This window comes from Macrobrachium nipponense, chromosome 6 (genome assembly GCF_015104395.2).
Source record: "Macrobrachium nipponense isolate FS-2020 chromosome 6, ASM1510439v2, whole genome shotgun sequence".
Taxonomy (NCBI): Eukaryota; Metazoa; Arthropoda; class Malacostraca; order Decapoda; family Palaemonidae; genus Macrobrachium; species Macrobrachium nipponense.
Window position 1 is genome coordinate 50,862,191 of NC_061108.1, and position 15,000 is coordinate 50,877,190.

Sequence of the window (15,000 nt, forward strand, 5' to 3'; positions counted from 1 at the left end):
TTTTAATTATGGGTAGAATTTTGTGGTAGCAGTGACTTTGTCTTGTCGTCTTTTATCCAACCATAGTTAGAGGCGTCTTGTTTTGGTGGATGAAACTGAGGTGCATTATTCCAATGTACATCTGCTGGTGACCACGTTTCACATTCTCAACAAATGCCTCCGTAGTTAGTAGGAGGTAGCGTGACTAATGGAGGTGTATTTATTGCTCCACTTTTGCCAACCTTTTCCGTCCAAATTTTTACTCTAGGTTCTGACATGGATTTAGCTATGAACTTTGTGGCCTGTTCTAATACATCTGCCCGTCCAGCTTCAACATTTCCAATAAGCTCAAGAAGTGAAGCTCTGCGTTTCAAAACATTAAACATTTTTTCCTTATTCCATAACACCAGCAGCTGTATCACAACCGGTCTATGCATGACCTGCTAGCTTTGTAGGAATAATATATTGGTGTTCCTGCACAGTTGCTTTGATATCAATAACATTTCTTCCCTTGATTGGTGATTCCATTACCACTGATGTCTGTAGTCTTTGCTAAAGACAGTGATATAGTAAAATGACATACACGTCCGTGTCGTCATTAAGGGTAATCACTGGCTTCATGTGAGTAACTGCAATATGCTGCACAATTATGTTATCTGCTTTCTCATGGCTGGTTGCAAGGTCAGTTCATGTTCTGCAACCACCTATCCCAATTACTGTTCTTAGATTGACAGATATTAGTATCCTGAAGGAGACCTTTGCAAATTATTTCAGTCAATTGTTTCTTATTCTGTGTTGCAGTTAGAGCAAGATTTTGTGAAGGCAAAGGAGATGTGGGACTCAGCTGAAAAACTCTGATGCCTTCTTTTCTTCTTGAGATCCTTGTAAAATCCTTGGTGCTAAAATCATATCTATCAAAAACCAAGTAGACATCCACTGTTTTTAGTTTGATTCTAATCAGATCTATAAATTTATTCACAAATTCCTGGACAGTGGCCTGCTGAGATGAACTGAATGATGGCCGGTGAGAAATCCACAAAAGTGCTGAGCCATCAATTACCATGCAAACAGTATCTATTGCAACATGTCTAGCTGAAAGTTCTACACAAGTCTGATTCTTTGAGATTGATTTTGACTTGGATATCTGCAGATTCCCTGAATCAGTGAAAAGAGTTCACGTGGCATAACTTCTTCTACATCTAGGTCTCTTGAGCTTGCTTGAAGTCCTATAATTCTAGAGTAAATTAAGTTTGTATCATAAACATGACAACCATCCACATTAATAGATTTTTTTGTGACAGCCATAGTTTCTATTTTCTTTGGTTCGGTGACATGGAATCCTTGAGGTAGTTTTCTCTCTAATTCTCCCAGTTGTCTGATACCAGTTTCAACTGCTAGGCGAGGATGCATATTCTCTTATATTTGATATGTCTTCAACTATCTTGCCACATACATTAAATCTTAGTGCCCAGGTTTTCAGTGTTTCAGGTCTCAGTGTATTTCCAATTATCCCACCTGACCAAACCTCATGAAGGTAGTTTCAATAAACATATCACTCCATATACCATTCCAAACACCTTGTTTGTACCTCATGAAAAGTAAACCTTTCATGAAGTGTGTAAGGATATCTTCAGGTAAGGATGGCGTGTTTCTCAGGTCATATAGTCCATACCTTGATCATTTACATTCCTGGAAGCATAGAAGTACAGTAACATAAGTTCAATGGCATACAGGTGAAGAAGCCACACACCTCGTTCAGCCTTCACACAAATATCATCATTATCCATACTGGTCTTATCTGACTGCCAACCAACAGCTTAGCAGCGCAACTTCTTGTTGCCAGGTCTTTCAACACAGTCAGGTCATCATAAGAACTTACATCTTCTTGGTTGACAATATCTCTCACAGCTCTTCAGTTACTAAACGTAGCATGCCCTTCATAAATTACGAAACTCATCAAGGGGGTTGGAGGGGGTATAGTGAAGTCTTATGAGTTACAAAACATATTCAGATTTTTCCTGTTTCTTTGTAGAAGGACAAAAGAGAGAGAGTAAAGATTCTGAAATAGAATTTCATTATATTTTAGTAATACCGACAAATGGTATTCAATTCTTTTATAATTACATGTTTATCAAATATCACAAACTCAACCCTTGTTTTTATACGTGAATATTTTCTGCTATAAGTATTACATGACATAGAATATGACAAACTCATCCCTTTTCTGGACTTAAAAAAATATTACAAATCAAATCAATCTTCTTTTAATTTTATGCATAGTCTACTTTGTGTATTATGATAGACTCAAAGAAAAATACCGCAGACACACTCTCTCTCTCTCTCTCTCTCTCTCTCGCTCTCTCTCTCTCTCTCTCTCCTCTCTCTCTTCTCTCTCTCTCTCTGATATATATATATATATATATATATATATATATATATATATATATATATATATATCTGATAAGTTATGAAGTTATGTTTGTATATATATATATATATATATATATATATATATATATATATATATACATATATATATATATATATATATATATATATATATAGATGGAGAGAATAATAAAAAAAAAATCCTTAACTGAAGGTATTATACACATACAAAAGTAACGGTAAAAACATTAGATTTCCTGGTCCAAACGGAGTGATTTCACATATATACCACTACACTATCTCTCTCTCTCTATTCCTTAATACTCTAAGGAAAAAATGAAGAATTTCCGACTTTCGGGGCAGGATGAGAGAGAGAGAGAGAGAGAGAGAGAGAGAGAGAGAGAGAGAGAGAGAGAGAGAGAGAGAGAGAGAGAGAGAGAGAGAGATTATTTCCGCAATTTATAACACCAAGAGACCCAAGACATTATCCAAATCTTTCAAAATACTTCCTGATATATTTTGACAAATCGAAATATCTCTCGTGATAAATAGCAACTCAATGAAGAATCGAGAAAGAGGAGTGTGTGTAAGAACTGGGTATGGCCTCTGCAGATATGGATTCCAGTTTGAAGAAAATATGGCCTTGTCTGGCCTCGGCAGCAGCTGTTGTTCGGACGTTGTTGTCCACATATCCAGCGATTTACTGGCAGAAGTCTGACGCAGGAATAGTCATCTTGTTTGCTGTAGCGGCCTATTCACTGGTGAGGATGTAGATCTCTGATGATGAAGCTGAAGAGCCCAAGGAAAAGGAACTGGACGAGAGAATTGAGGCCTTACGAGACACCATCCAGCAGGTGAACTTGACAACATAAATCGTCAGTTGCAGCAGAGGTCGACTACTATGAAGGCGTTGGACAGATCACTCATGAGGTGTTGCAACATCAGGCCTGGCGAGAGAGGGCCCACTCGCTCGAGGCTGAAACGTTGTTTCTGAAAAAGGAGAACGATATATAGGGAGAAACAAGAGCTGGAAAACAAGATCCTCAAGATCACAGAAGAAAATCACCAGATGAAGAGCAACACAAAGGAAATTGGGCCAGAAAACGATGCATTATGTGAGGGATCTGTTAGTGCAGTTAGCGAAGGCAAACTGCCAGCTTCAAAGGTCTGAGAAACTCCTACGACAGGAGGAGGAAGCCTGCAGCTCAGGACTGAATAAGCATCGCAGATGGCTAGGCTCATCCAGGAACAAAATGACTCGACCGAGGCAGCGCGAATCCTAGAGCATTCTAGCGCCTGCTGAAGGAAGTGGAAGACCTCACGAAGGAAAAGCGTCGACCCAGTGTGACCTTAAGGTGGCGGAACTCAAGAGGATGAAAGGCTTCCCAAGTCTTCAAGAATCCCACGGGAAAGCGCCGTTCAAGACACACATGGAAGAGGACGAACGAACAAACACCTTGTCTCCGTCTCCCAGGTAGGAGGAAGACTTCGAACTCGAGAGGAGACGAATCGAAGCCTCCAGCAGATTCTCAAACCAACCTTACGCTTCAAGCTCTTTTACTCATCCTCCACGAGAGAAACTGCCATCAAACACAACAAGGAATAAAAACCCAGTTTTTGGAGGAAACCAAATGTCTGGTACATATAAGGAACCTCCAAAATCTGATAACAACATAGTACAAGCTGTCAGAGGACCGTCCACAAACAAGTTATTCTTCAAAAGGAAGTTGAAAAGCATGTAACACCATGTCAGGAAACTAAATTTATATATATTCAGAAATTCCGAATATATATAAATTCAGAGTTGGAGCGATAACACCCTGCCAGGAAATTCTAAATTTATATATGTTCAGAAATTCTCATTATATATAAATTCAGAGTTGGAGCGATAACACCATGTCAGGAAATTCTAAATTCATATATATTCAGAAATTCTCAATATATATAAATTCAGAGTTGGAGCGATAACACCATGTCAGGAAATTCTAAATTTATATATATTCAGAAATTCTCAATATATATAAATTCAGAGTTAGAGCGATTCAAAACTTCAAGAGCTACAGTATTTTTTTGGTGAGCAGTGCCAATGAGCAGAGGGAAGGCTAAACAAAACCCCTCTGCAATGATCTGGCCCTGTGATGACGCCCCAGCAGTGAGGCATCATGCCGTTAAAAGCGCAAGGAGAGAGAGAGAGAGAGAGAGAGAGAGAGAGAGAGAGAGAGAGAGAGAGAGTTAAGAAAAATTTCTGAAGCAGATGGAAGAGATAGGCTACTTTTGCAGGCGCAGGACGGAATACTTCTGGAGGAGTTAAAAAAGAATACTGAGAATGCCAAACACGGCATAACTGCTCACTTAGAAAAGACAGAGGACGGTAGGCTCCAGGGAGGCGAGAGGTCAAAAAGAACGTTCCTAATCCTATAGGTACTAAGAAGAAATTCAGATGGCATTAGTTTTAGATACTGAAGAGGAGGAGGAGGGCTGACAGAAAGGCTGAGAGAAAGCAGAAAAATGATGCATGAAGGTCTGCAGAAAAGAGATACAAGGAGACGAGAAAAAAAGGAAGACTGGATATACGAAGGAGTCCTGGAGAGATATATCAAAGGGAAGTCAAACGGAAGAATAGCAAGAACATCGATAGAAAAAGAAAAACTGATTTCCTAAGAGACAAAAGAAAATCAAGCAAAATGAGAAAGAAGCTATTAGGAGATCACCAATAAACCGATTTTGTGCACGGTGAAATTGTCAATGTTCATTTGAGGGATCCTCCGGAAGACGAACTACAAATGGAAACCTGTTTCAAGGAATTCTAAGAAGTGTTGTTATTGTGAGCAGTGCCAATGAGCAGAGGGAAGGCTCTCACTGCTGGTTAAACAAAGCCCTTCTGCAATGATTTGGCCCTGTGATGACACCCCAGCAGTGAGGCATCATTGCCGTCAAACGTGCAAGAGAGAGAGAGAGAGAGAGAGAGAGAGAGAGAGAGAGAGAGAGAGAATACAGCTGCTCTAGAAAATGAAAAAGTACATTTCCGTCTGAATAATATTAATATGAATAGTCAGTTCCAATAATATTTAAGGCCTTTAGTATATAGAAAATATAACGATTTACAACAATACGATGTGATAAGATTTCATAATAATTATTTTCCATAATATATACGTTAACATTTCTTAAAGCAGAAGGTCTCAAATATATCCATTAGATTAATAACTAAACAGGAATAAAAGCTCAGTCTCTCTCTCTCTCTCTCTCTCTCTCTCTCTGTACACTATGTGTAAGGCCTAGGGTTTTTGATTGATAATATATTATCTATGTGTTCTCTGTGACCTATGGAATGTGGAGAACAGTGAGAAGCAACGACCTGAGAGTAGCTGATGAATGAGTATTCTGGGGATGGCGTGAGATAAAAATGCTTAGTTCGACAAGTCAATGTACTGAGTTTATTAACTCTTCTCGAAGTGCCTTTGTGAAACTGGGTGCAACTAGTGTTGCGAGGCGCTAACGAACTGTGTGTTTGTATGTGCGTGTGTGCCTCTTCCCTTTAATAGTTTCATACGCAAGTCTATGGGGAGACTTGCACAAAGATTCATGGGAGGAAGGCAGAGCCACGATGGTGGTGCCTAAGTGTTTTTTAGAATAGTGAGAGATATTCCGGCTGCATGGGTGAGTTGAATTACTTTAGCCAAGTTGAATTACTTTAGCCAAAGGGATGGCTTGTTTGATATCTTGTAAGATGTTCCATTTTATTAACTTTGTCTTTAAACTTATGTTTGCTAACGAGTGTGTTTCTCGTGTCTTTGAAACAGACAGTTCTGGAATGGAGGGACAAAGAGTTCCCAGAGGGGTGTAGACTTTTTTGGTGACTAGACATTTTACTATTTCGGGGTTTTTTGAGTTAGTCTGTAAGACTTGATTATCCATTATTTATTCATTGTTAATAAACGTTAATGTTATGATGCGACTCTCTCATTTTCATTACCTATTAGAATGGAGAGAAAGAGAGGTGGAGAGAGAGCGAGGTGTCGGTGTAGAGAGATTGAGAGAGGAGAGAGATTGCCGAGAGAGAGACCGAGGAGAGGAAAAGGGGAGAGAGCGAGAGAGAGCGAGAGAGGGCTGTGTGTGTAAAGCTGTGTGTTGGTTTGCCTTCCGTTTCGTGCTCATGCTTACCTAATGAATAATGGGGGGGGGGGAATCCCCCCATTACATATGCATTTCTTTCGTTACCGTTCCTCATACTCTCTCTCTCTCACTATCTCTCTCATCTCTTTTCTTATCTTTGTCCAAATATATTTCATTCATTATTGCATTTCTTTGCCTAATTACCATAATTTCCCTCCTCCTCCCATTCGAACCATTCTAACTATGTATTGGTTGTTTGAACGTGGGCCACCTTTCAGGGCATGATCGCTCCAAACCAGGTTTGGCGGGGTGACTCCGGTTTTGTCGCTGGCTGTACATTAGGAAGAGGCGTCAAAAATCAAGGCAGTGTCCTGCAAAGACAGTTGCAAAATCTTTTTACAATCATCATTAATAGAACCATTAGAAACCGAGTTAGAAACAGAAATAATTAATTTCAAATCATTTGAATCGTTTTCTCCGCAGGCAGTTCCCTTGCCTAACGATAAAAAATGAACAGTAGGGAAGGTATTTCTTGAGTAAATATAGGTTCTGTTTCTCATCCACATCTATAATTACAAGAGAAATCTCTTCCATTTTGTTCATTTTACTGAACACTGGGTTGTTCGTAATCATGCGTGGAAAGTGCATTAGCCACTGAATCTTGAGAGGTACCAAATCGAGCAATAGCGAAGCCGTAGTCGGGTTTACTTCCTGCACACTGCTATGTACATATTTTTGCAGCTAGTTGTTGGAAAGCATCGTTTTCGATTGGGATTTTACATTATTTCTATTCATGAAATGTTCTGCATACAAAATAACTTTTAAGTAAATATAAGATATCATTAAACATACGCATAAAAAAGATATTTTGAAGATTTGAAAAGGTTTTACAACACATTCATGACCTTCAGTATGGATATGTGATATGAGGAGGTTTATTAAATGTAATTAATTTACCTCTGATACTTTTCTCTGATCTATTCTTTATAATTACAACTATATATGTGTGTGCATATATAAACATATATATAGTATATATACATATATACATATAAATTGTTGTCACACATACCATAACTCAAGGGGAATTATAACTGACAAATGCTTCGTTTTCATTTGGTTTCGAACCGCTGCCTATTTTAGATCTGTCCAAGTTTCATGAGTGTCAAACCCCAAAGTTCAGGTGGCTGTCATCTTTTTCGAGGTACTTCATAGCAGTAGCGAAGACATATTAAAAGGTAAAGGAATCACATTCAAGATAGTCTTTAGTTTAGAGAATGATAGTTGGCGTCACACAAACAATCCGTAACATTCCGGGAGATATACGATATTTATAATGGTTTGATTTACATAGGTAGTGCTTGGGAAGAATTATTGAGCACAGCTACGGCTAGTGTCTCGAACAAAATGCGTCCTCAGATTAATTGTTCACACACACACACACACACACACACACACACACACACACATATATCTTTATATATAATATTATATATAAAGATATTATATATTATATATAATATAGTAGTATCTATATAGCATACATATAATATAGATATATATTAGATAGATATATATATATCTATATAAGTATATCATATATAGATATATTATTATCTATATATACACATATATATATATATATATATATATATATATATATATATATATATATATATATATATATATATATACATACTATATATATAGATATATATATATATATATATATATATATATATATATATATATATATATATATTTATATATATATACTACATATATATATATATATATATATATATATATATATATACATACATATATATAGATATATATATATTATATATATCTATATATATATATATATATATATATATATTATAATATATATATCTGGTACTAGGGCAGAATGCCTAGCGGATAAAATGTCTATTGGACAAAATGCCTATCGGACAAAATGTCTATTGGACAAAATGCCTATCGGACAAAATGTCTGTTGCACAAAATGCCTAACGGACAAAATGACTATTGGACAAAATTCCTATTGGACAAAATGTCTATTGCACAAAATGCCTATCGGACAAAATGTCTAGTGGACAAAATACCTATCAGACAAAATGTCTATTGGACAATATGCCTAACGAGCAAAAAACCAACTTTTCAGTTGAATGCAAATGACCAAAATACGTAATAGGTAAAATACCTAACAAGCACAATGCTTACGGATAGTACTTTACCTCTGTTTCAGAATTGTATTCTTTTTGTTTTCAATAAAAAAATTGTGATAAGATCTTAGTTAGAAATGGAGTTTGTTACTGTTCATAAAGGTGACAAGAAACGTTTGCATTAAGGCTTTGTATATGTTGTAAACAGAAAAAAAGGAAAATCACATACGAGGGGGGACCCAAAAGTAACCGAAATTGTGTCATAGAATTTTATTCAGTTATTGTTACATGTTTACAGTCTTATCACCTTCAAAGTATTCTCCATTTGAAGCAATGCACTTATTCAGACGTGTTTTCCACTGTTGAAAGCAATTCTGGAACTCTTGTGAACTTATGGCTTTTAATGACTCCGTCGTTTTCTTCTGAACCTCTTCAACGTCTGCAAAACGTTTTCCTTTGAAGGCTTTCTTCATTCGGGGGAACAAAAAGAAGTCACAGGGAGAAAGATCGGGTGAATAGGGAGGGTGGGTAAGTGGGGTCATGCCATTCTTGGTCAGAAACTGTCTCACACTCAAGGTGGTGTGTGCTGGTGCATTGTCGTGATGAAGCCACCACCCTCCACTTTGCCACAGGTCGGGGCGTTTCCGTCTCACGGAATCTCACTATTTCTAAACCAGGCAACGGTTATATCCCACTGATGAAGGAACACTTACCAATTATAATTCCCCTTGGGTGTAAGCTTTTCCAGAAACATGGTGAATTGGATATTAAACGATATCTGTGGATCATTATTTGTTAACATAAAAAATGTCACGTTGTGTGTGTATATACAAATGAAATTTCTTCTTCACTTCTGACTCTCTCAAATACATTCATCAAAACATTTACACGACAGCTTGTAGAACATGGTATACTGCGAATATATTTTTGAATCATGAAACAAAAAGTCATTAAATCATAGAGAGAAATCCTTTTGCGCAATATTTACCTACCTATTAATTCTCCTTACAAAAATGACAGAACTCCACCTATGCTTTCTGTTCGTTTGTTCCCTAAATGTTCAGCCTCTTTAACTTTACCCTGCTCCATTTGCTTTTTTAATTAAGAATAAATCCTCCAGGTGAGCCCAGTCCGAAAATAGGATATGTGACTGGCCAGTCTAATTCAATACTTGACAATATCCAAGCACACTTTAAAAGCAAAACCACGTAGCTTTAGTCTTCAAAATGGTCTACCACAACTGAGGACCAAATTAAAGGGAAAGCTTCAAAAGGAACATACATTACATTCTAACATGCTGAACTTTTGTTCGAAAACCTGTCTCTCGAAACTATACATCTTTTATCTCATTCTCTCCAAACAGGTCAAGATAACATGTCAAGATTGTAACTACACTGCGTCACAATCCCTCCTCCGACCAAGTCAGCTACCGGACGATATGGGAACATCTCAGTTCATGCTATCATCTGAGACCCCAACATCAACGCCCCCATCTAAAACCCCCAGTCCCCACCACCCTACATCTCCCATGGAACCTCTTCCTACGCCTGATACCAATTCACACGTTCTGGGCAAGAACTCTAAAAAGACAGCAAAGAAGAACACCGGAAAATGTACCAAATTAACAGGAAAAGTAGTCAAGGATAAATCTATCTCAGAGACGCAATTAAATTGTTCTGCATTACCTTCAGTACCATTTCCTTTGGGTGAATCCCTAAGGCTCCTCGATAATGTAATGGCGAAAGAGCTTCCATCACTACCTCTTAAAGATTCTCTGTATAAATGCAGCCTCCCTACAACTTGTGGGAAGGACATGGTGGAGTCTTCAGAAGTGAACAACTCGAAAGATAATTCCAAAGTCGAATGGATTACAAACCATTTTCCATGGGTAAAGAAAGAAAGCTCATCCTCCCCAGAAAGCATCTTACCCGATATTTCTTGTGATTCCAGTAATTATTTTACATTACTTTTTGTAGATGTAGTACCTAGTGTATATGACATAGTACCTACTATAGGATACAACCAGTTACCTGAGACAGGATAACTGAAATACGAAAAAGTTATAATTATGATAAATGTTAACATGAATAAATGTGTCATGCTGATAATATTAAATAAACCATACAAGTTTGTAATAGCTGAATACTGTCAACAAACTATAAGGATACTGTCCATAAACTTGCGTTAGTACTGTCTTAATTAATGAATTCCTTTCTCTTTACAGATCTGAACAACTTTGGAAACATCTGTGGTGATGCTTCATGCTGTCCAAACGATACAGAAACTTCTCTGTGTCCTGTGACTGGTATTTTATCAGCAAACATCGGCAATCTGTCCAACATAAACAACCTAAATAAAGACTCTTTTCAAGAATTATCACAGGGCAACACTTCAGTCAAGTTTGAAGAATTTTCAGCGAGCATGAAAAAGGACTGTAACCAAAAGAAAAGAAACAACCCCATCAGTGCATCGTATCTTGCCGAACTGCTTCAGTCAGACTTAAAAAATACACCTCAGAACTTATCTCCTTGTTCTCTATCTTCATCTCAGTCCATATCCTGTAGTCATTCTTCTTGTACTCCAGTACAGTCATCACTGGAATCATCAGTTGAGAACAAGCATCCTGCATCCTCCCTCCTTAAACTTCTTGAATCACCCATACTAGCGCCAGCTTTGTCCTTTAATTCTCATATTTTTCCCCAAGTCAGTGAATACAACTATCAGCAATCACCCCTGTCTACAGAATCAGATATATCTTCTCCAGCGAAAGAAAGACTACCTGAGAACATTGAGGACTCTCTCCAGCTGGTCAGACAGCTGATCTACAGTGTTAAAATACCTCCACAAACAAAAGTTCCCTTGAAAACAGATATGAAGGAAAGTGATACCAGAACAACAGATGAAGGTATCAACGTACCAAAAGGATACGATGATATAGGATCCCTTTTTTCTTTATATAAAAGTAGAGAGCACGAACAAGATTCAGGCAAACTTATAAGTGAGAGCTACATGAATTATTTACAAGAAAAAGACACAACTACCTCTGAAGATGACTCTTGTGCTAACGAACAACTACACAAAGGCAACATTAAATTAAACAAGGAGTACAGTATAGACAAGATGCTTCCTTCCAAACAAAAAACAAAAAATCCTTGTTGTCGCAGCAACACAAAAAACACTGCTGGAGAAAAGAAACAAAATCCATCTCAAATAATCAATGTAAATCAAAACGAACAAGACCTTCCTTTGACCACTGCAAATTCTGAAGTAGATAAAAACAACACAAATTTTAAATCGCCACCAATTTCTTTACAAGAACAATGTAATGAGGACACAATCCCTAGCATAAAGCGGCCAAAGATAACACTGAAATTAAGAAAGAGACGCTTTACAGACAGAGGCATACTGAAGTTGAAACACACTCAAAGACGAATGAGAACGAATTCAGTTTCCTGCCATTGTTGCTATAATGCAATGTACCGAAAAAAGGGGTTAAAGAAACGCTCACGCATATTCTCACAAAAAGTTATTACTAAGGAGATCAAACTACTTGCTTCTGAGAGTGAAAGTTCTAGTCCTTCAAGGTGCAAAAACAAAGAAATCTCTGAGAGCAGAAATGTTGACATCTTAAATGAGTATTCACCAAGTACCAATGTGCAAGAGTCCGAAGAAAATGCCAATGTCTATATGGATAATATACAAAAGAAAAACTGGAAACCAGAGCACCCAAACAACTACAAGAGAAGGAGACTTGACTGCGAAAACGCTGAACAAGTCAAAAAGAAATATTGGAGAGATATTGAAAGTCTAGAATTCCATGCAATGGACACCTGGATGACTCATGAGGAAACGAGCTGTCAAGATAAGAATAAGAAGTATCCTGGTGGAGATTCGAACGAATGTAGCTCTGAGTATGTGCAGGATTCCACTAAGTTGGGGAGATTTCATGATCTTTTGAAGAGTGAAAGCGATTCATCCGATTCTGAAGAAGAGAAGCTGACTATAGACCTTGGGGGACACTGAACAAAAGTAGCTCCAACCACGATACAAAAGTTCCTTGTCATGAAACAGAGACAACGTACATTCTATACTATGAAGAGATTCGCATGATAGCTGGAGGAGTGATGATAGGCTTGATACGTGACAGAGTGTATTGTAAAAATGATACAGATTGCTACAGCAAAGTATTCATTTACACAATACTGGGCAGACAATTCTACCTTGTCAATTCTTTTTGAAAATACAAGGTGATAAAACCATTAGCAAAAGGATAAAAGTAGCAACTTTCTGTCTTTTTAGTTCTTCACCCAGTATTCTTGTGTATTTCAAGAATTATACACAGTGTACATGTACAAAAACACTGAATATCACTACGCTCATCTTGGCAATATGACAGTTGTAGTTCGTGTTGTGGATAGAGATTGGTAAATATCCTTAATGTTCCTAATCCCTTCCTTTCACAAGTTTTACAAATATGGAACACGGAAGAATGTAACCCTCCGTATGGGACGCTTCTCTAAAGTTAAGCGCATGATATACAGAAATGTTCTGGCAAAAATATAGTGAGGACACAAGGGACTAACTTCAAGCATTGGAGAAGGAAGGAAACTGACTGTATCTAATGAAATAACAATTTCTAGTGTGAGTAAGCAGTACACGACAATAACCGCGGTTACACAGATCCAGATACTACTTGGAAAAATATCTCGAGTACATCCATCTCAAAGTAGGTGACGCCCCTTCTTAGATTGATAAATTCGTTGTACATCAAACACAATGATGAGTAACGTTGATGTAGGAGTTTCAACAATTCAACTTAACTTGTTTATTACAACCTAATAACCACCACCATACAGGAACTGGAAAGACGATGACTGACCTTAAGTTAGTGAACCATAATTAACTGCACTGTGAAGGCAAAAAAAAAAATCCTTTAAATCTCCCTGACGCACCAGACAATTGCATGGTTAGACGGAGCTTTTCAAGTTCGTTTTTCTTTCCTGAATCCTCGAAAACCTTTGACTGACGTTATTATAGATCCAGATCCACATTTCACATGTATATTCCTCAGTGCCTCAAGTCACACTTACAAATATACAAGAAGACAGAGATCCAGCAAAAGGGGATTGGCAACTCCATGATCATTCTCCGCGGTTTTTCTATTCCACGTTTAGCCTAATGATGCTTCCATCATTCGTAGTATTATCTTCAAAGAAATTTCTTCATACAACACATTTCAAATTGTATTCTGTTCTTAACAATAATTTTTGTTTCCCCTCATGCTGGACTGACCATAGTGCCCGTATTTTATATAATATAATTCTAAGGCACTTTCTATCAACACCATCCCTAAAACATGACTGTATAATTCTTTAGTGTCACTTCTCGCCGTGTAAAAGACCGTATAAACCTTTTATTCAATCATAAATAGCTTCCTTACTCTCATAACATCTTGAGCAAACAGACCACCAGCTTGTAAGTTAAATTCTTTCCTAGAAATTTTCCATGCCTTGTCACTCTTAACGTATCGCTTTCATCTTCCAAAATTACTTAAACTGCTATTTTCAACCATTGATGATTTCTTTTTCCCTCAGCATCTTTAGCCAAACGTTATCTGCAGACTTATCAAAAAACACTCTCTACCGACCTAGAAATTCATTCTCTTCAAGCTTATCACTTTTTATATCTTATCGTTGAGACGGTACATCAACTTCTCCTAGTCATACAACTGCCCATCATATCTACCCATCTATCTACCTATCTTTTTATCTATCTATCTATATATATATGCATATATTTTATATATATATATATATATATATATATATATATACTATATATATATATATATATATATATATATATATATATATATAATATTTATTAGCCTCAATGCCCTCTTAACATCTCGATTTGTTCAGATCTTGGAAAACCTCGCTACTACGAAGTCTAGGACTAATTTATGATAAATGAAGGTATATATTTATATAAATAAAAATAAATTCTTCTGTTTTAATGGGCCTTTTATACTTGAGATATATATATACTATATGTATACACACCCAATCACACATATATCCATATACGTATATATATATATATATATATATATATATATATATATATATATATATATATCACTCAGGAGTCCAAGGAAGACAGCAGTCTAAGAAGCATGCTTTATTTATGTGAAACGTTTCATGTTGCTTCAACACATCGTCAGTGTGCAATTATTAAAAATTCATTTTATGTAATAAATTGCAAGATAAAAGCACAAATTATTACCAAAGAAATCAACTAAAATTAAACCATTTAAAACTTTAAAATAAAAACAAAGCATGAGTAAATG

General features: G+C 36.7%; 1 protein-coding gene across 1 annotated transcript in view; it reads left to right on the top strand.

Annotated features, from left to right (window-relative positions):
* Positions 1 to 14,448, top strand: part of LOC135216850 (uncharacterized) — a 69,975-nt gene extending 55,527 nt beyond the window's left edge. Inside the window, exons 3-4 of the mRNA XM_064252363.1 lie at positions 10,015 to 10,600; positions 10,876 to 14,448. Coding sequence (XP_064108433.1) covers positions 10,015 to 10,600; positions 10,876 to 12,674 — 2,385 coding nt within the window. The 3' untranslated portion in view covers positions 12,675 to 14,448. The remainder of the gene's footprint in view (positions 1 to 10,014; positions 10,601 to 10,875) is intronic.
* The last annotated feature ends 552 nt before the right edge of the window (positions 14,449 to 15,000 follow it).